The sequence below is a fragment of the Carassius auratus genome, unplaced genomic scaffold, assembly GCF_003368295.1.
Source record: "Carassius auratus strain Wakin unplaced genomic scaffold, ASM336829v1 scaf_tig00008591, whole genome shotgun sequence".
Classification (NCBI taxonomy): Eukaryota; Metazoa; Chordata; class Actinopteri; order Cypriniformes; family Cyprinidae; genus Carassius; species Carassius auratus.
Window position 1 is genome coordinate 20,675 of NW_020523964.1, and position 22,110 is coordinate 42,784.

The 22,110-nt window shown below is 35.1% G+C and overlaps 1 protein-coding gene across 1 annotated transcript in view; it reads right to left on the reverse strand.

Moving 5' to 3' along the window:
- LOC113072164 (diacylglycerol kinase beta-like) overlaps positions 1–21,860 on the reverse strand; it is a 40,783-nt gene extending 18,923 nt beyond the window's left edge. Inside the window, exons 1-20 of the mRNA XM_026245291.1 lie at positions 21,651–21,860; positions 20,853–20,975; positions 19,133–19,209; positions 18,884–18,904; positions 18,639–18,789; positions 17,615–17,737; positions 16,967–17,016; positions 16,164–16,238; positions 15,953–16,072; positions 15,375–15,492; positions 14,866–14,954; positions 14,460–14,576; positions 14,109–14,207; positions 13,913–14,011; positions 12,064–12,137; positions 10,899–10,973; positions 8,910–8,995; positions 7,620–7,709; positions 7,206–7,366; positions 2,354–2,418 (exon numbers count right to left, since the gene is read on the reverse strand). Of these exons, the coding sequence (XP_026101076.1) occupies positions 2,354–2,418; positions 7,206–7,366; positions 7,620–7,709; positions 8,910–8,995; positions 10,899–10,973; positions 12,064–12,137; positions 13,913–14,011; positions 14,109–14,207; positions 14,460–14,576; positions 14,866–14,954; positions 15,375–15,492; positions 15,953–16,072; positions 16,164–16,238; positions 16,967–17,016; positions 17,615–17,737; positions 18,639–18,789; positions 18,884–18,904; positions 19,133–19,209; positions 20,853–20,922 (1,760 nt within the window). The 5' untranslated portion in view covers positions 20,923–20,975; positions 21,651–21,860. The remainder of the gene's footprint in view (positions 1–2,353; positions 2,419–7,205; positions 7,367–7,619; positions 7,710–8,909; positions 8,996–10,898; positions 10,974–12,063; positions 12,138–13,912; positions 14,012–14,108; positions 14,208–14,459; positions 14,577–14,865; positions 14,955–15,374; positions 15,493–15,952; positions 16,073–16,163; positions 16,239–16,966; positions 17,017–17,614; positions 17,738–18,638; positions 18,790–18,883; positions 18,905–19,132; positions 19,210–20,852; positions 20,976–21,650) is intronic.
- Positions 21,861–22,110: the final 250 nt, after the last annotated feature.

The window sequence follows — 22,110 nt, forward strand, 5'->3', positions numbered from 1 at the left end:
AAAAGACTCTCCTGAAGGTCTTGTGTCATCACGGTGATGGAAAAATGATGTCAAACTACCCAAGCAAATTCAATTACCCAACCAATTACTCGGCTGCGTTCGTACTGACTTACTGGGACATTAAATATTAATGGGAGCATAGATATCAAATTTGCTCATCATTAGAAGGTGCACACATTGTGGGCTAATCACAGATGTTCCACATCACTCAGATCCTTTCAGCAAAGAATAAAACACTCCAGCACAAAGGAGCACCTACATCTGTTGCTCAGCTATTTAGAAAAGTCCTCAAAGAACAGGATTTTATTAAGTAAATCATTTTTGCAAATGAGTAAACTTGGATCACAACATTACTCCAGTAGCAATATAGAATAAAGTAAAGGTGAAGTGTATCATTTCTGTTACACTGGCATGACTAAATGCAAATGCAAAGTAATAAACATTTCCAAACAGGTTTCCTGGTCATCTATTGGTCAGACAAACAGAAAGTCCCGCCCTAAACTCATGCCATTGGTTGAGCGAGTTTTGTTGTGTCAGGTAAATGTTTTAAAAGCACCACAGCGGGGATTTAATTTCAGGAAAGCCAACCTATAAATTATTTTTTTATGTAGTTGCATCTGAATATTAAGCCTTTAAAAAACATCTATAAATATATAATATTAAACATCAAAAAATATATAATAATCATTTCATGAGTGATTTTGATGAGTGGTTTTAAAACAGTGTTATATTTGTTTTATTACAGTGATTATATTACATTTTCTTGTAGGGGTGGAGATGTTATTCTTGACAACTAATAAAAAATATTATATGTGTGTGTGTATTTTAATACAATAAAATAGAATTAGGTAGGATCAATAAATTATGAATAAGCTTATATGCAGTGCATGCTACAAAAATCAACACTTTGTCTTTTTTATATTAAGTATTTTAGATATGCATGTATTAGGGGTGTCCCTGACTAAGGATTTTCAAAGTCGAATCGTAATTTTCGAATCTTGCCGATAGTCGATTGATCATTGAATCATATGTTCAGGGGCGGGGCAAAATACATTACCAAGAGTCAAGTCAGACATTCGACACACACAGGGAAAATGTGTATAGACGTCTCGCAGATACAAAAATAATATTTTATGTTTTGATGTACAGGCTATGACAGTAGCCAGTTATTAATGTTCTCTATTTCTGTTTTGAGCTTCGCGAGCTGAAGATGACCAGTATAATGAAGCAATCCATAACAGGTTTTTAATCAATGGGATTTCACTCATCATTGACTGTATGTGAAATCAGACATTTAAGCACCCCCATATAGCCATATAGCATAATCATAACACCTCTGCGACTGTGAGATTGGTAGTCGAATCAGGCTCCTCGAAAAATAGTAATGAATTAAAAAGTAAAATATATTATAATCTATCTATCTATCTGTCATATTTATATATCTGTAATCATATAGTATCAGATATTGTTCTGATAATATATATATATATATATATATACACACACACACAGTACAGACCAAAAGTTTGGACACATCTTCTCATTCAAAGAGTTTTCTTTATTTTCATGACTATGAAAGAGAGTCACACTGAAGGCATCAAGGGCTATTTGACCAAGAAGGAGAGTAATGGGGTGCTGCACCAGATGACCTGGCCTCCACAGTCACCGGACCTGAACCCAATCCAGATGGTTTAGGGGTGAGCTGGACCGCAGACAGAAGGCAAAAGGGCCAACAAGTGCTAAGCATCTCTCGGGGAACTCCTTCAAGACTGTTGGAAGACCATTTCAGGTGACTACCTCTTGAAGCTCATCAAGAGAATGCCAAGAGTGTGCAGAGCAGTAATCAAAGAAAAAGGTGGCTACTCTGAAGAACCTACAATATGACATTTTTTCAGTTGTTTCACACTTTTTTGTTATGTATATAATTCCATATATAATTCCACATGTGTTAATTCATAGTTTTGATGCCTTCAGTGTGAATCTACAATTTTCATAGTCATGAAAATAAAGAAAACTCTTTGAATGAGAAGATATGTCCAAACCTTTGGTCTGTCCTGTATATACAGTATATATAGTATCAGATCAAGTTTTGGGAATCCTTGATAATGCAGTCCCACATCATCATCTAATTTTAGAGAATAAAGTGAAAGTGAAAGAAAGTCTAAAAGCATGGCAGAAGTTTCAAAGACACACCTGAGGGGGGAAGGAGAGTTATCAGGGCATTAACTCACTGTAAACCCAGCAGACACACTGGCGAGCTTACAGATTGAGATGACAGCCAAAACAGTGGGAGTTAAGATGCAGTGTTGGTGAAGTGTTTGGTGTTAACACAGAGATAGAGAGCGAGTGGTACCTGCTGTTAAACCTTTCTGGATGTTTCTCTCTCATAATGTGGAATCGATGAGCAATGGATGCATCCTGCAAAAAGGAGAAAAAAGCTAATCAGATCAGGTTTTTATGCACACCGATACACCATCATCGCTGTTTCGCGAGCCTCTGACAATGGGTCGTTAGGAGCCTTTGACGTATTACACTCGTGCATCAGATTCTCTCATCATCCTCTGTGCATCTGGGTCTTAAAATCTTGAATTTGTCAAAACAGCTGTGTGAAGATGAAAAGACAACAGATTGAGGATTGTATTGAATAGTTTCATGATGGTTTTATCACGGACCATTAGCTATAAACAAAAGCCCCACAACAGAGATGTCGCAGACAGAGACGTGTTTATTTTAAAACCAGATGAATGTATTTTAAAACCAGACAAAACTCTGACGACAAAAACTAAATTCCTTCCCCCACGCCGAGCTCCAATTAGGGGCCTGATCGCCCTTCCACACGACTGGAAACAAGTTTCAGCTCCATGCATATTTATGTGTGTTAACAGATAAGGTGTTTGCGATTCTTTGCTGGGGTTCTAGCCAACGAAGATGAGTATTGACAAGAGGACTGAACACGTGGTTCAGGCTAATTAATCGCACACACAGACAGGATGCTACAGCTCAGCTGGCGCCCATCACAGGTATCCTGACATCTGGGGTTAGAGGTTTAGATGCACTCGTGTGCGCTCTGTTTGCATGTGTTTTTGTGTACTGTAAATGTTCTGTTGCTATGGTGATGTATAGAGATGGTGTTTGAAATGTAAAGTGGCTTTATGTCCTGATTGAGAAATGTAGATTCTGAAGGCCTGGCCATTTGTAAGGACGAACAGGAGACACATGACAAATATGACACTTTCATACACAATACAGAAGATATGCATTCTTCATTCAGCAGAATTTCACAGATTGCCCCCCCCCCCATTATCAGCAAAAAATAAAAATAGTTCTGACATATTATGAAGATGAATACAGGCAAAAGTGGCACATTTTCAGATAATTAGTCTGTTACACCAAATTATTTAAAAAAAAAAGTAAAACATCTATGAAGCACATGAAAATGGAACGAATATTGAAATAGAATGAACAGAAACCAGAAAACAGAAATGAATGTCTCACCACGTTCTCAAAAAAAAAAATTTCGAAAGTTTGGGCACCCCTTGCAGAATCTGTGAAAATATGAGTAATTTTCTAAAAATAAGAGAGATCATACTAAATGCATGTTATTTTTTATTCAGTACTGTCCTGAGTAAGATATTGTACATAAAAGATATTAACATTTAGTCCACAAGACTCTCTTATTTTTTTTAAATTACTCATATATTTTCACAGATTCTGCAAGGGGTGCCCAAACTATCGAGACCCACTGTATATATATATAAAATAAAAGTTTGGCTTCTAAGCTGAAATTGTAATAATACTTTTTTCTTCTAAGTAGAAGAATATATTTTCTTTATTAGATAGTTGAAATGTATTAGATTTTTTTTTTTTAAATCAGTCAGGATCTATTATTATTATTATTATATTGCTTGATTTAAAAAATAATTATCTTTTATGCCCATACCTTTTCAGAAAAAAAAATCTTGATTTTTAATACGTGCCAGTTCTGTTGAATCATCAAAGCAAATTAGCAATATTAATTAAGGATTATAGAAAATAAATATATATTACTGATAAAACTAAATGTAAAATAAATGCTAAAACATTTCGAGAAGTAAACAATAAATAAAGTTGTCATTTCTCATTTTTATTTATTTTCTAGTTGAAGTACTAAAATAACAAAAACTAAACAAACTAAACATTTAAACTATATAGACATTTTAAAAAGACTAATAAAAATTAAACAAAATTACTAAAACTTTAAAAGCAAAATGAAAGGAAAGATATACAAATAAAATCTCATTCTAAATACTAACAAAACAACAAAAGTACACTAAAGTACCACTGTCTGGAGATCACTAAAAAATGTTCCACAAACAGGTCATTTCCACCTGACTAGGTATATTCGGGGGAAATAAAGTATGAGTGAACTTGGGTGTGCTCAAACAGAGATTAAAAAACTTGCTGAAACTTTCTTCTTCCTCCAGGAGGCGCCTCCCTATCTTTTCCCCCAAGCCCCAAACACACTGTTAGGACCATTTGTGAAACCACCTCCACTCAGAAGACCCCCTGCTAGCTCACCGCTCAAAAAAAATCTAGCGAAAGGCAAAAAAATCAATTCCTTTACTGTTGACATCTTTTAAACCCGCTGTTAGTTGCAGAGCAAAGGGAGGCCCGGGGTCCCACCAGTCTTGGTTTTCTTCAACCAAGAACAAGAAGAAAGGTAAAATGACAGGTGTATCTAAAAGATTGTATTGCTCTTTTCTAACAAACTGCACAATAAATAAAAACACGAGAGCAAAGGCATAGTCTCCCCTCGGCCTGGCTCTGGTTTGATGCCCGGCGCTGAAACAAGGAGCTTTCAGAGACGTCATCGTATCCGGCATCCATGACAGAGAGAGAGAGAGAGAGAGAGAGAGAGAGCAGATTTCCTTTCATTGACTCTAAAGTCAAAGTTGCAGCAGTCAGTCACTCGCTATCTTTCATCTGCCGTTGTCCACCCCTCCCCGATAATTACCACTGCAAAACTCTCGTGACCAAATTAATAAAGGGACATGTGTAATGTTCTCTCATAGTTCACCATTTAGTCCAATTATGGCTTGTCCAGGCAGATGATGTGCCTTCAGCGGGAGAGTAATGACTTTGACATGAGCGCAGGGTCATTAGGAAACAGACTACATTATCTTAGGCGATCCTGTGTGATTAGGGACTGTCTCTAGCTTCTGGCTCTGACCGAAATGATAACACCCCCTGTCTAACGGAGAGGGATATTTCAACTTTGGTATTTAAATGGTACCTAATTACCCAAAATATCACTTGACAGGGTAATCAGTCAGCGAGACAAGCGTTAATATGAAGAACAGCTTTGATTTGAGGGGGTTTTTGTTGATGCGTTGCATTGTTTTACCAATCCCGTTGGTCTTTGGATTTAAATCTGACTGATTTTATATCTTGCCGCATTTCTTCTAGGCTGTTTATCTGCACTCGCTATGAGAAATACATTTTTGCTTTTGCTTTTTGAGGTGAGAAGTTTTCTTTTTGACAGAGTTTCTGCGGGTCTCAAACACTCTGAGTGCTAAAAACCTTTTAACATCTTCAACTGAAGCAGGAAGTCTTACATTCATTTAATTTCATTAAATGTTAAATCCAATTCATTATTTTGTATTTTGTCTAGTTTTCCAGTACAAATATCTAAACATCCTTAAATCAAGATACTTGAGATGCAATATAAAGATATGAAGTTTTGATTTTTCTAAAAAATACATCAAAATTAAGTGTTTTTACGCTTGAAACAATAAAAAATACCTGCTAATGTGGTCAGAAAAATAACTGTGTTTTTCCTAGACTTTTTGGCAGGCACTTGTTATTGCTTTAGTCATTTATTGAATTTATTTGGTGTATGTTTCTATTTATTCTTTCTATTTTCTTTAGATGATCTTTAAAAAGTCTTTAAATTCCCCTTTAAAAAAAAAGCAGTGGAAACCCTATCGTTTATACTGCCAGGTTTCAAATATGGTCAATGATGCATATTCTGAGTTCATGTTAACTTAGACCTAAAAGTTAAGGTTTTTTAGAAGCTGTGATATAGATTTTGATGTAAATGTCTTAAATTAGCCCTTTCTGTTAATGTTCTTGCACCATCTTGTCTGGCAACAGCTGCATTTGTTGGCTGTTTAGTTCCTAGAGTTCATATACATAATTACGGAAGACATTGTTTTTCATTTGCATAATCTGCAAAGTAATTATGAGCACGACTTGCTCTGTAATCTCTATTGGTTTTCAGTTGTTTTCAAATGGAATTTGTGTTTTCTTGTAAATTGTGATAGGGAAAATATCACTTGATCCCACTGAGATTTGCACTTCTGTATAATCCAAACAAACAACTACATTTCACAACACATTGAAAAATTAATTTCATTAACACAGTACTAAATATACTGCAGCTGAATAATTAATGAGACATAGATCGATTTATTTATAAATCAATTAAAAAATTTTTACACACAACTATATATATATATATACTGTATGTGTCTATCTCTCTGTCTATCCATTAAAGACTTGTTTTATGTAAAGGTGAACATGGGACTGAATGTTTCATAAATCAATACTTAAAGCCATCCATTCCCTTATTAACAAGATGACACTGACTAACATTTGTCCAAGCATGTCTCCCTCATTACATTTTCTTTTTTTTTAAAGATGTGTACAAATCTAAAATAAAATAGAGCCGTCAAACCTGTAAATGTCAATTACCGTATTTCCCTTGACATTTCTGGATAATGGCTGACATGCGGTCGCCGTAATAAGCATCATTAGATTTCAGACGGCCCGAGAAGCATCAACACACGCCGTGTTTGATCGTCGTTCGGGAAGACGAGAGCCGTGTAACGTCTACGGCATATTTCATTGTCAATTGGCAAGCTTCGCTCCTCACCGCAGTGATGAGGGACGGCTTTGTTAATGTAATAGATGCTCTTGGCATTTCAAAAAGCACTCAGCCCTCTTGATTAGCTCATTTAGTCTTATTACTTAGGGGCCTTATTCACTTCTTCATTCATAAACTCCACTCACAGTCATCACATTCTGTATCACGGTTAGTAGACCAGACTAGCACATCGGCCAGATGTGGATATGCATGTCTCTCTGTTTAAAGAGAGAGGGAAAGAGTGGAAGAATGTGGACAGCCTCAGGGGTCTCTACGTGCAACTTTTATTGTTCAGACTCACCACGCCAATAGAGAAGTAATTGTTCAAGATGCTATACGGGACTGGATCTCCTCTTTCATCTTTGTCTACAGGAGTGATGTCAATCTTCCACCTGTCCAGCATCACTTCAGTACTGTTCTCAATGTCCTTGAGAATCTCCAAAAGACTTTGTCCGTCGTAGCCTGAAAGCCAACATTACAAATAACTCCACTGAGGTGTTTCGGGTTTGGATTCATTGTGCTCCAGCTATTTATAGACAAGGAACTGACGTTTTTGTAACATTTAGATCTAAGTAGTTTTGAATGAGTAAAAAAACTACAGTGATAATATGTGATCAGTTTTCCAGTGTGGCTCGCGGTGTGGATTTAGGCTTCAGGATTCACACGAAATCTCATTTACAGCATCAAATTAAAATATTGAAATGACTTAAATTACCTCCACCCCAGCGCAGACACCTTGCGAGGTCATTTCCTGTGCCGAGAGGAAGTACACACACAGGGGGATTCTGTTCAAAGTTGGCTTTGTCTAAGAGAAAGAACAGCACTTCAGAGAACAACAGGAAAAACACAACATCCCAGGATTCCACTAAAGTTGCTTTGGCAGAGGGGAAAAATAGAACTTGTTTTACCTTTGCTCCAGAAAATAAAGCAATAATGAATAAAAAGGACTATTTATGGGAATTCAACTGTACTGTACACAGTACATAGTTTATACAAAAACTGCTAAGGGGTAATAGTGGATTTTCTTTTCTTTTTTCACTATGATTTACAACAGGATCTGCATTTTCATGAGTTTAAATACAATATTTTTCAGAGACAATAAAAACTACTTTGTCCACAAAAAACACTCTTTTTTTGACATCTCTAGCATGTTTCATAATAACCAAAAATCAAACCAGAGACAGTAATCTACATAACACTTTAAAATTTGTACATAACTCACAAAAATTAACAGGTTGTTTAAAAGATTAAAAAGCCAATGATCAAAGTTGAATAAAATTATATCTAGTTTTCCTATATACAGTTTTAATTTTAATGACCTCTTTGCTGATTTTGAGCATACTCATATTGACCATACAGACTACAGTACATATGTATAACATGCTCACTGTATAATGAAATAAATGGCAATGTCAAAACTACAGTGGTTCTTTTCTAATACACTCCTCTCCTCTGAAAGCATCCAGTCTATTACTCTTTGTTTTGATTGATAAAAAATGGAGGCAATTTTTGACACAAATAAAGGACTAAATGAGCACGCAGTCATCTAAAAAAAAATCACATGCAGAGACTATTCTTCAGGTGATATAAATAATATGCCATTTCTTGAAGAAAGATAATCATCCTATTTGCCCTGAAAATACAGGTACGAATGTAATAGCTTTAGTTCTGTGAAAAATAAGCATTTGACTATTTCGACTAATATAACAAAATCACTTCTGTACAAAAGAACCTCTGAAACAACAAGAAAAGCCTTTTTTTTTTTGTTGCAATATTTCCTCAAGATGTCTTTATGTCAGGAAGTTTACTTTAGCTTGTTGTTTTTATCAAATCTAGACTGAAAACTTCTTGGATTTAGTTTACAGCATGGCACATGCCCTGAAGCCCTGATCCACATGACTCAAGCTTTTAATTGCTTTAAGAAATGACTCAGTCAACGAGAGGCCAAAGCAAACAAACAAGAACTATTTGGGCATCATACAACTGTGTTTTAATCTGAACTCACCGATAACATCCAGAATCCATCCAACGGTCCCATCTCCACCGCAGGCCAGGACTCTGAAAACTGGAACATCTCGAAAGAAATTTAAGCTGAAATCAAGAGCATCAGAATTACTAAGACACCAAGCGTTAGCAAAGCAATACAACCATACTTTACTTTTAAATTTCTACAATTATCATATACTGTATATGCATGGATTTAATTAAAGATAACAATGATTTATAGAAAATACACATACAAATAGTATAATAGTAAATTTTTTTCTCTGTATTGGATTATGAATTAATCTTTTGTTTAAATAACAAATGCAAATCCATCTTTTAGAAAGCCAAGCCTGTTCAGAAGCTAATCAAATCTATCAAGACAATGTTCATTGCAGCGTCTTCCGTTCCTTCACAATAATAAAGCTCTAACACAAAATAAGACGCTCAATTACTTTACTTATTGGGACATGCAGGCTTGCCAAATCATATTAGAGAGCAGAAACAGATGACCAATCTCATGAAAAAGCAACTTTGAGGATGTTTGAGTATGAAGAAACAAACACTCAGTTTGCTCTAATTGTGTTAGCAGGGCCTGTAACTGACAGAGAGCCCAGAGCTACGGCTGACAGTCACCTCGACAAAGCAATGTCACATTATCATCACATGACTACGCCAAGCTTGTGTGTTATTTCAAACATAATGCAAAAAGTCAAAAGCTATATTTTCCACCAGCAAACATCAATACTTGGGCTACACCTTACTTCAAACAACATAATCAATAGGTTCAAAACCAAATTGGCTGAAACGCTCTAAACGGTGTCTGGAGAGCATCGCTCAGTGGCATGCATTTAAAAAATCATACAAATCTGGAAAAAAATTATCAAATGCCAAGAGCAACAGAAAATACCCCCCCCCCACCCCGTTTATTTATGCATGTATGTATGTGTGTTATGTATATATTTATTTGTAAAAAGGTTATTTTGCTCACCAATGTTGCATTTTTTTTATTGAAAATACAATAAAAACTGTAATATTGTGGAATATTATTACAATTTAAAATAACTGTTTTCTACTTGAGTTTATTTTAAAATGTAATTTATTCCTGTGATGCAAAGCTGAATTTTTCTAATTTTCAGAATTTTTTTACATGATCCTTCAGAAGCCAATCTATTATGCTGATTTGGCGCTCAATAAGCATTTCTTCTTCTTATTATTATTATTATTATCATCAATGTTGAAAAGTATTTTGTTGATAAATATTGTTTATTTTCTTTAACTGCATTTAGAGTAGTTTTTCTTCTTTTTTGCCCAAAATCCATAAATGCATATAGAATTAAAATCACTAATAGAATCAAATCAATTATCACATTTTTTTCTAAATTTGAATGAAAACCTACAGTATGACCAGTGAATAGAATCGATACACTGTCTACCCAAACATTCACACACAAATAAGATTTCTGCTTTGAAATTCCATTTTTTAAATATAGTCTCATTGAATATTGTCACAATCCTCACGGCTGTGCACTTAACTCAAAAGTGACCACGTAGCTGGCATACTAATAACAAATTGAGTCCGTGATCACAGAGCCTCATGCTTGCGTGCATTTGATTGACACCAGCGATGGTATGCGTGATCACACAAGGCCTTGAGAGCAGTGACACACTAACACTAACATGAATCTATTATTACCAGCTGACTGTCAGCACTGGAGACTACCACCGCCTGGCTTTGTTCTCCGCGGTGTTTGTGATGGCGGATCTAACCCTTTAATAATGTCTACATTTCCAGCTAAGATGCAGAGCGACATTGTCATGCATGAATTAGTGCACTTTATTATCAAGCAGTGTCTTGTTAACGTGGGGTTGTCAGAACTCTTATGATCGTAAAGCGAGAATGTGGCACAACAATACGTTTCCTAAAAAGCTAGACAGCAGGGAGCTAAATGCTTCTGATAGAATGATAAGAGAAAAGCCTCTCTGGAGTGTCAGGAGAACTGTCACTCACCCAGGCATGGGGCCGTTCTTCGCCAGGTTGTAGACTTGACGGGGGTTCAGGAGGTACTGGAACTTTCGGAAGATTCTAGATAGGGCAGAATTTATAGAAATGTAAGAAATCATAATAAAAAAAAAAAAATCTAATCCAAACCATTTTTTTTTTTAAAGAACTCAAACATATTTAAAATACATTTATTTCATGCTTAGTATAATACAAATACATTTACATATTTATGTGTGCAATAAAAATGCCCTGCAATTGTACTGCTGGTACTAAACTGATATTTTAAAATGAAGCAACTAATTTAGTACTTAAAGCACTTTAATTGTGTTGAAGTAGTGCTGAGGTCCTACCAAAGATATACTTAAGTATATTTAAATGTGCTTAAGTGGAACTATTGCTATAAATATAATTATCTTTCATTTAAAGATGGATATTTTACAGAGATCATACATAAACATATAAAGATTTTGGTCATTCAAGTATTTTAAGGTATTTTTAAAGTATTTTGGTAGTTTTAAAGCACCAATATTCCATCCATAATATTGTTTTACCATTTTGTTACAGTGAAATTCTTACCACAGATGCCATTTTTGTTCATAAATTTAACAGTCAGTGATTTTTTTAATATATTTTATATATAAATATATATATATATATATATATATATATATATATATATATATATATATATATATATATATATATATATATATATATATATAAAATAGATAGATGTGGTTGGATGAATTTGCAATAGAAACTAAGGATGTTGTCATTAATAATAGCTATTACAAGACATTAACTATTCAACAAATACTGGTGATCATGGCCATCTCATCCAATATTGTCCATCAAGAGGAACTGAAATCTGATATGGATCTTTATGATGCCAAAAATGGACTTAAAATTGCAACTGATTTGATTAGATCCTCGTTTAGGCTGCCAGAAATAGATGTGAAACTGTAATTGTAACTCAGAGAAGTTTCATCAACAACCTCGAACACATTCAGCGCATTGCTAATTTGACTGCAACTGGTATGCACTGGTGTCAAACAAACTGTAGTGATGGATAAATTATGCAGATTGACTGAAAGACAGTTAAAATGCTACATGAAAATACTAAAGTGTAACTTTCTTATTAAAATCTGACACCATCTTTCAAAGTTCTCACCTTTCTCCTTGTTTACCTCCACTTTTAGGGTTGACGAAAACCAACAACGGATGAGTTCCTTCTAATGGCGTAATCTATAAATTCAAAGGATACAAGCATTATTATATATCCTAATCTAGAAACATTTAGCATTAAAATCAGCTTTTATGCTTCATGATGCAAATTTTACTGACCAGCGTCTATTTACATTTATTAATGACATGAGTCTCAGAAAATACCCCAAATTATTAATTCATCAACAGATCATTTTCTTAAAATTTTCTTCACCACCCGAACCTTAATTTTCAGTCAGCAATGTGATAATTCTCTCTCTATTCTCTGATAATTAAAAATGAGAGTCATCACATTGACGTTAATCTGCTCAAAAAAGATCTCAGAATAACTCTTCAGAACTATGATGCACTACCCATGTAAAACCCACGTCATGAGACGCAACTGGCAAACCTCAGTAATCAGCTCCTTATTTAGTCATTAATGACAGTCTTTGACCGTGAGTCACTTTTCTGCATGGATGCATGATGATTGTGGGCTTTTGGAGCGGACGACGCACTCACACACTAATCCAGAGAGTGTGAGTCGTCTTCCGGTGGACAGTGACACAGATGAAGCGCTTAAAACAGGACCCATCGAAACAATCCCAGCAGGCCCAGGTGAATTAATGAGCCGCCCGTCCGGTGACGAGTGATCCATTACTTCCTCTAATTATAAATAATAATCCTGATTATTATACTGGTTAGCCGCCGCCAGCCGAGATGGATGACCTGGGACACGATTTGTCTTTTTTGGTTCTGTCATTACTATGCTCAGACAACACCCAATCACAGAGGGTCACAGCTGCCTAGAAGTGTGATCTTGAGATCCAATTGTAATTTTGAGCAAAACTTAGTTTATAACTTACCGGGAAGTTACTTGTTAACATGATATTAATAGATTTTTTTTTGTGTACTTATATTTTAGTTTAATAAGGAGTGAACAATGCCGATTATATAAGTTATTTTAAACTTTAAATATGTTTTAGTCAATATTGTCAAATGTGATTATATTGGAAAATCTAAATGTTTATTTTTGAAAAACACCAGTTTTATACTGTATATCATGATGTTGTAATGCCTAGATTCACTTGTAGCATTTAAAACTATTATTTCAGTTGTTAGTGTTTATTTGTAATTAATGCATTTTTGTGTTTTTCATTCTTTTTTTAAAACTGATTTATTTAGACAAAAATGCAGAATTTAATTATAAGCGTTTATACTGTAAGACATCAACCTTATTAAATAATTACAATTAATACATAGATAATAAATAGATAAATACATAGAATAAAATTCTATTAACTATTAGCATTCCTATTATTAACATATTGACCGTTAATTAGTAATGTATAAAGTAAGTGCCAATAAATTCTGCATGACCATATTCTACAATCCTACCTAGAACCTAAACTTAACAACTACCTTACGAATTATAAATAAGCAGTAAATTAGGAGTTCATTGAGGTTGTATTTAAATGTTTGTTAATAGAGAGAACTGGAACTTTTTATAAAGTGTGACCAAAAATTTATATAAGTGCATCTCTTGTTAATATGTAAATGGTGTATGAAAACATTCTAAAAGTTCACATATTTCATATTGTCCCTAATTTATATAAGATGATCATAAAAAAAAAACATAAAAATAGCTAAGTCAACCCAGATGTATTTCATATCAGTCATGTATTTTGCCTGATAGCATTAGGGGCTATTAGATTCACTTTAGCACTGCGCTATTTTGTCTGATTCCATTTGCAGGAAATGCACCCCTGGGACTTCCTGTTTTTAACAATATCCGACTATAAGTGTGTGTCATTCACCTGTAGCCCCTGTCCATCCACTGATACTGAATTGGTCCTTTGTATTTTCCCCCGGCCTCCTGATTGGCTGGAGTCTTTTCTCAGAGTGGACTGTCTCTCCTGCAGTTAAAGGTCACACGTAAAAGTCTTAAAGAGCTGAGCTTTATATAACAACTGAGTCCTGAAATAACATAAGAAAAGAATAATGCCATATTACCAGTACAACAGGGCATATTGTGTTTGGAGGAAGTATGTGGTCTCTCAGTGATCCGCAGCCACATTCGGGTTTGACGTGTGAAGCGCACTTGTTGTGTAGCTGCAAGACAGAGCTTTAAAACTTTAAAACAAAACAGATAATCCATCAATATTGTTTACACATTTTAATAAATTGATTAAAATATAAATGAACACCTACAAATTACATTGTGTGCAAACTGCACTTTACTTGTGGCAAACTAATAACTTTTATAATTAATACTTGGATTAAATACATACAACCCAACATTCACATATGGTTATATGTTCAGAGCATAACAGCTGTAATAATTATAAATACTTATGAACTCACAGTAATCTGGCACCAGACACAGTGAAGGCCCGTAAGCCCCTGATAACACTTGATAGTTTTGTGACACTTATCGCACTTGCTTGGACAGTTTCCCTCAACCCAGAAATGATGCATAATCTATAAAAAAAAAAAAAAAGCTTGTGTTAATATGTAAAAATGCAAATAAATGCATATATAGAGGAATAAACAATATACGGGCAAATCACAAATGTGCATAGGCGTTTATTAAGGCTCCTCATTGGTGCATTCAGGTCTCTGTTTAAACCAGGTTAATCATGTAATTAGCAATGCTTAGAGAGAGAATTTCGTTCTAATTTCATTAGCTGAAAAGAAGCCCTTGCTCTAAGCCCCATGAAGCATTGGTGATCCAAGCGTGCTGGTTTTTAAACACTACAATTCGACGCACCTCTGTGTTTTTCTTAGATTTGACGTATGTTTTGATGCAGGACAGGGGGGCTCGAGCCACACATCTCTCGTGAACGGTGTACTTACAGACTATAAAACAGACACACAGAAAATGAATTCACAGCGTAAAGTAAAACTTGTTTTGGTATCAATTTTTAAGATGTATTTTTCATAAAATGTATTATTAAAGTGTCTTGTTTTTAATGTCAATGAATTTGATTGGAGATGCATTAATGCATTCATTTTAAGCTTAAAAACATATTACTTCAAAAATTAAATAATAATAATATTAAAAAAACAAACATTGAAATGTATCGTTATTGTGACTTTGCAATCTATAATTCTTTGAATGTCACTGTTTGAAGATGATACATTTAACAAACTAGCTTACTTATATTCCAAATGTAATTGATTAGATGGTTTTGATTTGCATTTGCCCATATTCACTTTTAAAAAATCATATTTGAACCAAAGTGACTGATGGTTAATATAATAAATGCTGTGAGTTACAGGAGCAGCAGAGGCCTTGCTTTCCCAATCCAATCAACATATTCAGACACAGGTTACAATATGCAGGTTTACTGAAGTGCTTTAGTCTCCACACATGTTGCCCGTCATCCTTTACATTCTGCACAACAGAGAGAGAGAAAAAGACAAAGATAATAGCGAGAGAATGAGAGGAAGACAGCTATGAGGACTTGACAAGGATAATACAACTATGACAACTGTTATGAAAAACATTAGAGTAAATTACATAAAGTGCATTCTGGAATCCTGCTGAGACAATGCAGATCTTGAAAGCAAAGGAATATGTTTTGAAAAATGTGGATTAACAATGTGGAGGACATGCAAAGTAAATCAGGCACCAGACCACTGGTACAACCAAAAAGGCATTTAAAATGAGTCGAGGTCTCCATCTAGTGGGCAAACAGAGTGTAACAGCTCAATTTTTATCAACAGTGATGCACTGCATCTGTTCTTTTGGTTTGGAAGAATTTAGAATAGATGGACAAACAGATGGACTAGATGGAAAAAAAAAACATATGACAAAAACACATATAGATATGTAAAGCTTAATTGATAATCACAGTTTCAAGTCCCAGAAGTACTAGCAGAGGAATGGTGGTCAGACCACCCTGGACCCACTCTTCAAGAGAAACCATCCCGTCACGGTCATAGTCGATCTCCTGCATCATCTCCTCCAGAATCTACACCCCAAAACCAATGATGTTAGACATGTTAATTATTAGAAAAATATGATCAGATTTGACACGCACTGCCTATTCAGGTTTAATTTACCGGCTTTAGTTCTGTGACGTCCCACTCCAGATACTCCGCAACATGCATCATCTGAGAGATAATGTGCTCCAGTTCCTGTTTGAGAGGAGAAGACCATTTCTGCACAACATCGCTGTAACTCTACACAAAGATCTTGTGGTGGGATCCTGAATCCTGCTACATCTACATTCTTGTAAAAAGTTTACTTCCAACTCTATTCCAACTATTTCTTCTACTTGTAACATATACACATATAAACACGTATAAGTGTGTATTTAAATACAGATTTAAAAACATTTAAATACACACCTATAAATGTGTCTGTGTGCTACAGTATGTGCATATATTATATCATAATAAAAAATATTTAATTTTAATTTATATATTTATTTTATACGTCATATAGAAATACATTTTGTAATTCATCTACTTCAAAATGCCTTGCTCAATTCAGTTTTACTTGACATTTTTACTTGCAATTCTTTGTAAAGTTTCTAGAAATTTCTGTTGAAATTTACTAGCAATTTCTAGCAAAATGCACCACATTTTTGCACCAAATCAGTATATATATATTTTTTTTAATTATAATTGTGTTTATCTTGAAAAGTCTCATCTCGAATTCTTTATTTGTATCTACTTTTTTTATGAAAAGCATCTATAAAACAAAACAAAACAAAAAATGTATACAGACTAAGCAAACTTAACAGAGAAGGGCGAAATAAGTAAATGCAACCAAATCAGCAATGAACCACTAGGGGGCGTTTCATGTTATTACAACAATAATAAACCCAAGAAAGAGCTGGAAATTAAGATGAAGGTCTCACCTTACTGTCTAAAAACCCGTTCCCATCTGTGTCATAAAGTCGAAACATAACTGCGACAGAAACAAAGAAAGATCAAGAAAGGATTCAGTACAAGGATAATTACTGCATCTAAAGGGTAACCTATAGGAACATGCTCTGTAGGTCCAAAAAAAAAAAAAACCTTATCCCTGGAAAGAATCTCAAAATTCAGAGTGCAATCGCAGCTTTTCTATGAGCCATTATAAATGATCGGCGCCATGGAAACCAGCAGCTCAGCCAATGGCAGCATTTCTCAAGAAGACAATTCAATCAAGCTCAGCACAATTCAATCTGAACAAGCCCTTCACTGATGTTTTCCATTCAAACAGTTTGTTCTTTCTTGCATAATAGCATCTCGGAGGCAGTATTAAACCTTAGCAAGAGGTTATTAGCATCTGAGCAGCCCGTAGCAACAGGTTTCTGAACCAACAGCCTGGAATTACGATCAGAAAACCATTCGAGATGGGACAAAAGCTGCCAGTAGATGGCAGCACCGCCTTGTGTTTTCTCTATGGAAATCATTAATGGACCCAAAAGGTAGCTTTTTCAACACCACGAAGGACTTGCAATTGTACTGTGAGGCATTTTGCATAAAACTAGTCAATTAGTAGGAAAGGTAAGTGATCTTACATTCTAGTTTGTCTTCTGGTCGTCCGCCCTCCAGCAGAGAGAGGTAACAGATCATATCTTTCAGCTGGACTGAACCGGATGATACCTTCGGTGGAGTGGAACTTCCCTTTAGGAGTTTTAAACCTTGTAAACCACAAGTAAATTATGTTTAACACAGTGTGTTTTAGTTAGAAATCACTGGGAAATAATTAAGAGATTGAATCACTCTATAGCTGTTTCCCTGCTAGAGTTTTGGGAAATAACATTGCAAGTTTATTGATTGTTTATACAATTATAACCGAATAACAGGAATAAACAGAATATATTTTTTAATGCTTTTGAGGAAAGATGCTCGACAAGGCTGCAAAAACACATTACATACTATTACTTTGAAATGCTATTATAATGTAAAAACTATGTGATTCATGGCAAAGCTTAATTCTCAGCAGCCATTAGCCTTCAGTATCATCACATGGTCCTACAGAAATCACTCTAATATCCTGATTATTATCAAACATGGAATATTTTTGTGGACTGATACATTTTTTCCAGGGTTTTCTGATGAATCGAAATGTATATAACAACATTTATTTGAAATCAAAATCTTTTGTAACATTAGAAATGTCTTTACTGTTAGTTTAGTTGCATATTTTCTGAATAAAAGTATTATATTCTTTAAAATAAAACATAAATAAATTGGTAGCACTTTATTTTACAGTCCTGTTCCTCATGTACATACTATGTACTTATTATAGTAATTACAATAACTATGTAATAACTAGGTACTAACCCTAAACCTAACCCTACCCCATTGTAGTTACCTTGTATTACTAGAACTTTCTTAGATAAATACACTGTAAGTACACTATAAGTACATGTTAGTACACGTACTGTAAAATAAAGTACAACCAATAAATTGACTTTACAAATGTTTTCTCTACACTAAAGTAGTTAAGTAGTGGTTTCTTGATTAGGTATATTTGTTTTTCTCAAAAGGTTTGGATGAAGTTTGTTCAGCCTGTGCGAATGGGCAGATTTAGATTACCCATGATTCTCTGCTTGTCTGTGACGGAGGGGCTTGGTTTGGGGTCTTTGTTGCAGAAACTGAGGAAGAGATGCTGGCAGAACTCCTCAGCAAGTTCACTCTCCAGGAATGTCTCCATGAAGAGCTTGAAACCCTCAAAGTCAATCTCCTGCTGAAGGTGATGCACACCCTGTTACTCGGTTAATATTTCATACTGAACAAATAACTGTGCAGCCAGACTGTAAAACCATAAAACGACAATTTACCTGATTGAGGATTTCTGGCTTCTATGCAGCACAAAACGACAAGTAAAAGCATCTTCGTTAAATGGATGGCAAGCGATTATGGAAACTGTAATGATTTCATCACCCAGAAGAAACATCATATAGTTTCATGGCTCTAATAACCAGTGAAATTAGATCATCATCATAACGTTCGGTCCAGTACAGCATTCTTAGCTCAGCATGAACATTGCAAAATAGCATGCTTCAAAAGGCCATAAAGAGTTGCAATACCTCTTCAGGATTATACTTGGCCAGAATCCCATCTCCGTGAAACTCCTGGAGAACATCTTTTAGTTTCTTAGTCGTGTCTGCAACAAATGGGTAAAACAAAAGCAAGATACTGTACTTAGATGAACTAGTGCAGACATTTAATGGTCAATGACATGTTGATGTTGTGAGGGGAAAAAACATTTAAAAAAAATGCATATTAGACAGACAATGACCTGCATTTTTTTAAGATGAACATGTTTTGAACTTCTATATTCATATTCATGTTTTTTTTTTGTGTGAAAAGTATTAAGATATTTTGATATTTTTTTGGGACATGGCAAGGTTACATTACTGTTAAAAGTAAGATTTTTATGTTAATAGCTCACCAAGGCTATTTGATTAAAATACAGTAAAAAGAGCTATTTTTACTGTAACAGCCAGTTTTAATATATTAATATCTAAAATATATATTACTATATTAAGTGTCACATGATTATGATTTGATGCTCAAGAATCATTTCTTACTATTATCAATGTTGAAAACAGTGCTTTTATGTTATTTTATTAATTAAATAAAATAGTTGTTTTTTTTTTGAGGGAAAAGGAAAAATCTTTTAAAGTTCTCAAATGTAATCTTTGTGAAACATTTATGAAAAATGTCTGTCCTAATTTCATAATTGCTCAAGTCCTTATTTGTCAATGGCTGTGAGAATTATTTAAAAGACAAATTGCTATGCCATTACGTTTCGTTTTACCTCCACATGTTGTCCCTCTGTCGCTCTGCACAGATTTATCTTTTATAGATCATATATTCTATATCAGGAGTCCAATGATATTAGAGCTCAAAACTTTCAAACTGTGGGATTTTTCATATCCCTCCTTCCTCTTCACTAATGATCCACATTGTTATATTGCATGCTAGCCAATCAGAAGGAGAGGAGCCTTGGCCCTACACAGGAAACAGTGGGCTCTGGGGTTATCAATTATTCAGATTACTCAATTAAATGCATGCGATCTCTGTTCTCTGCATACGAAATGAAAGACCCCTCTCATTGGCACTTGATTTGTTATGTATGAATGCAGGATTTAGGGTAATCAAAACGGCACAAATCTGTATCTTCATTTTTATGTGTTTGGTTTTTGATTTGGTGTGTGTAATCAAATCCTTTATTATTATTATGTCATGCAGATTATTGCTAAAATACTAGTTTTATCTCTTTATCTTACATTCGACAATGTAAAAAATGGTCTACTTTGCCAGCAAACACTGAGCTTTTCTAACCGTTTCCTCAAAAAAAGGGATTGTAGATGACACTTCATTCAGACTGACTCCCACTGCAGCATTAGCACTCAAAGGAATCAGCGTTCATCATGGATGGATTATGAATTTAGGGGAATTAATAACTGTCAGTCAGAGTTTTCTCTCCCCTCATAGTCTGATGCTGATTGGATTAGATTGAAGTCTTAACCTTAAGCTCCAGACAGGAAATGACATTTCCTTAAGTGACACACGCACAAATGCTGTTAAATGGTTCGATTTTTGTTTCCAGTGAAATGGCAGACTGTCAGCGTGTCTCCGCAAGGATATTTAGTGGCTGGAAGATTCTCTATGGATCGAATAAACTGTGAATTGAAACGGTATTATTTGGCAGAAATGTTCTTTAGGAAATACATAACTGAATCGATCCAATATAAACAAATACTGAGCAACTACGGAAGAATTACAGAATAGAAGCCTTACATTGTGCATAGTCTTGAAGAAGAGAGAATTCATTTGGACTCAAAGTGACCCACTTTTCCTCATTCGACATGCTGTCCAGTGTTTATCTGCCCCTGTTTACATACATAAGATCCAGCTCAGCCTCTGTGGAGAGAACAACAAAAAAATATATAGTTTAAAAAAAGTGTTTTAAAGTAACCATATCTGACCAGTTTCACCTGATTTTACAACAAATATAAACTACTGTGCCAATACATTTTCATAAAAAATGATGACTGTCACATAGAAAGGAAGAATCTGAAGAAAAATGAGCTCATCCATTTCTGAAGGATTCTACAATCCTCACTTAAGGATAACTCTGCAGCTCAATTCCACATCCTGTCAAGCCTTTGAACTTCCTGCGCCAAGAGCAGGAAGTGCCTGAGGCAAGTGTCTCTTCTGAAAGATAATCTGTATTTATGAATAAAAGTGCTTGCCATGTCAAGAACCCAAAACAAACTCTTCTCAGCGTTACCCCAGACTACAAGAAATGGATGATCTTGGCCTCGTCTTGACCTTAACCCACATTCAAAATGGCTTTTACTCACAGCTCAGTTAAAATACCCTCAACTTAAGTTCACAAACTGACACATTATGTTTAACATGAGTATAAGCATACGAAATATCATATACAGCAGTTTGTTCAACCCTGTCACCACTGGTCTGCAATACAGCATAATGCAAACCGAGTCGAGAGCTCTATCATGTTGTCACTGGAAACAGATTGAACACAGTTCTCTCTTTCACACAAACACAAGTGCATAACGGAGTTCCACTCACCTGATGCTTCTCAAAGCCAACAGCAACGATCCGACAGGCATGTTATGTGTTTTCCTGCATCGTCTGGAGGGGACGTCACCTGCCAGCATCTCTCTCTCTTCTAACAGAGCCACTGTGTTTGTATCTATGGGCAAATGAGTGTGAGAGAGGAGCGCTGGAGAGAGGGAGAGCGATCTATTCATCTGCAACAATCAGTTCTCGTGCCTCTGCTCGCATCACACACACAGACACACTCCCCCTCCCTTCCTCCTTTTCCCCTTCATCTCTCCATCTTGCCATTCAGCGGGCAGTGGATCTAGGATGTGATATTGGTAGGATGCAGTCTATTGAGGGGGAGTTAGGGTAGGGGATATATATCTTTTCGGACCTACTGTAGAGACTCTCTCACATGTATGTAAATATATATATATATATTTGTTTTTACCAGAGATGATTAAATTAAATTAAACTATTATATATA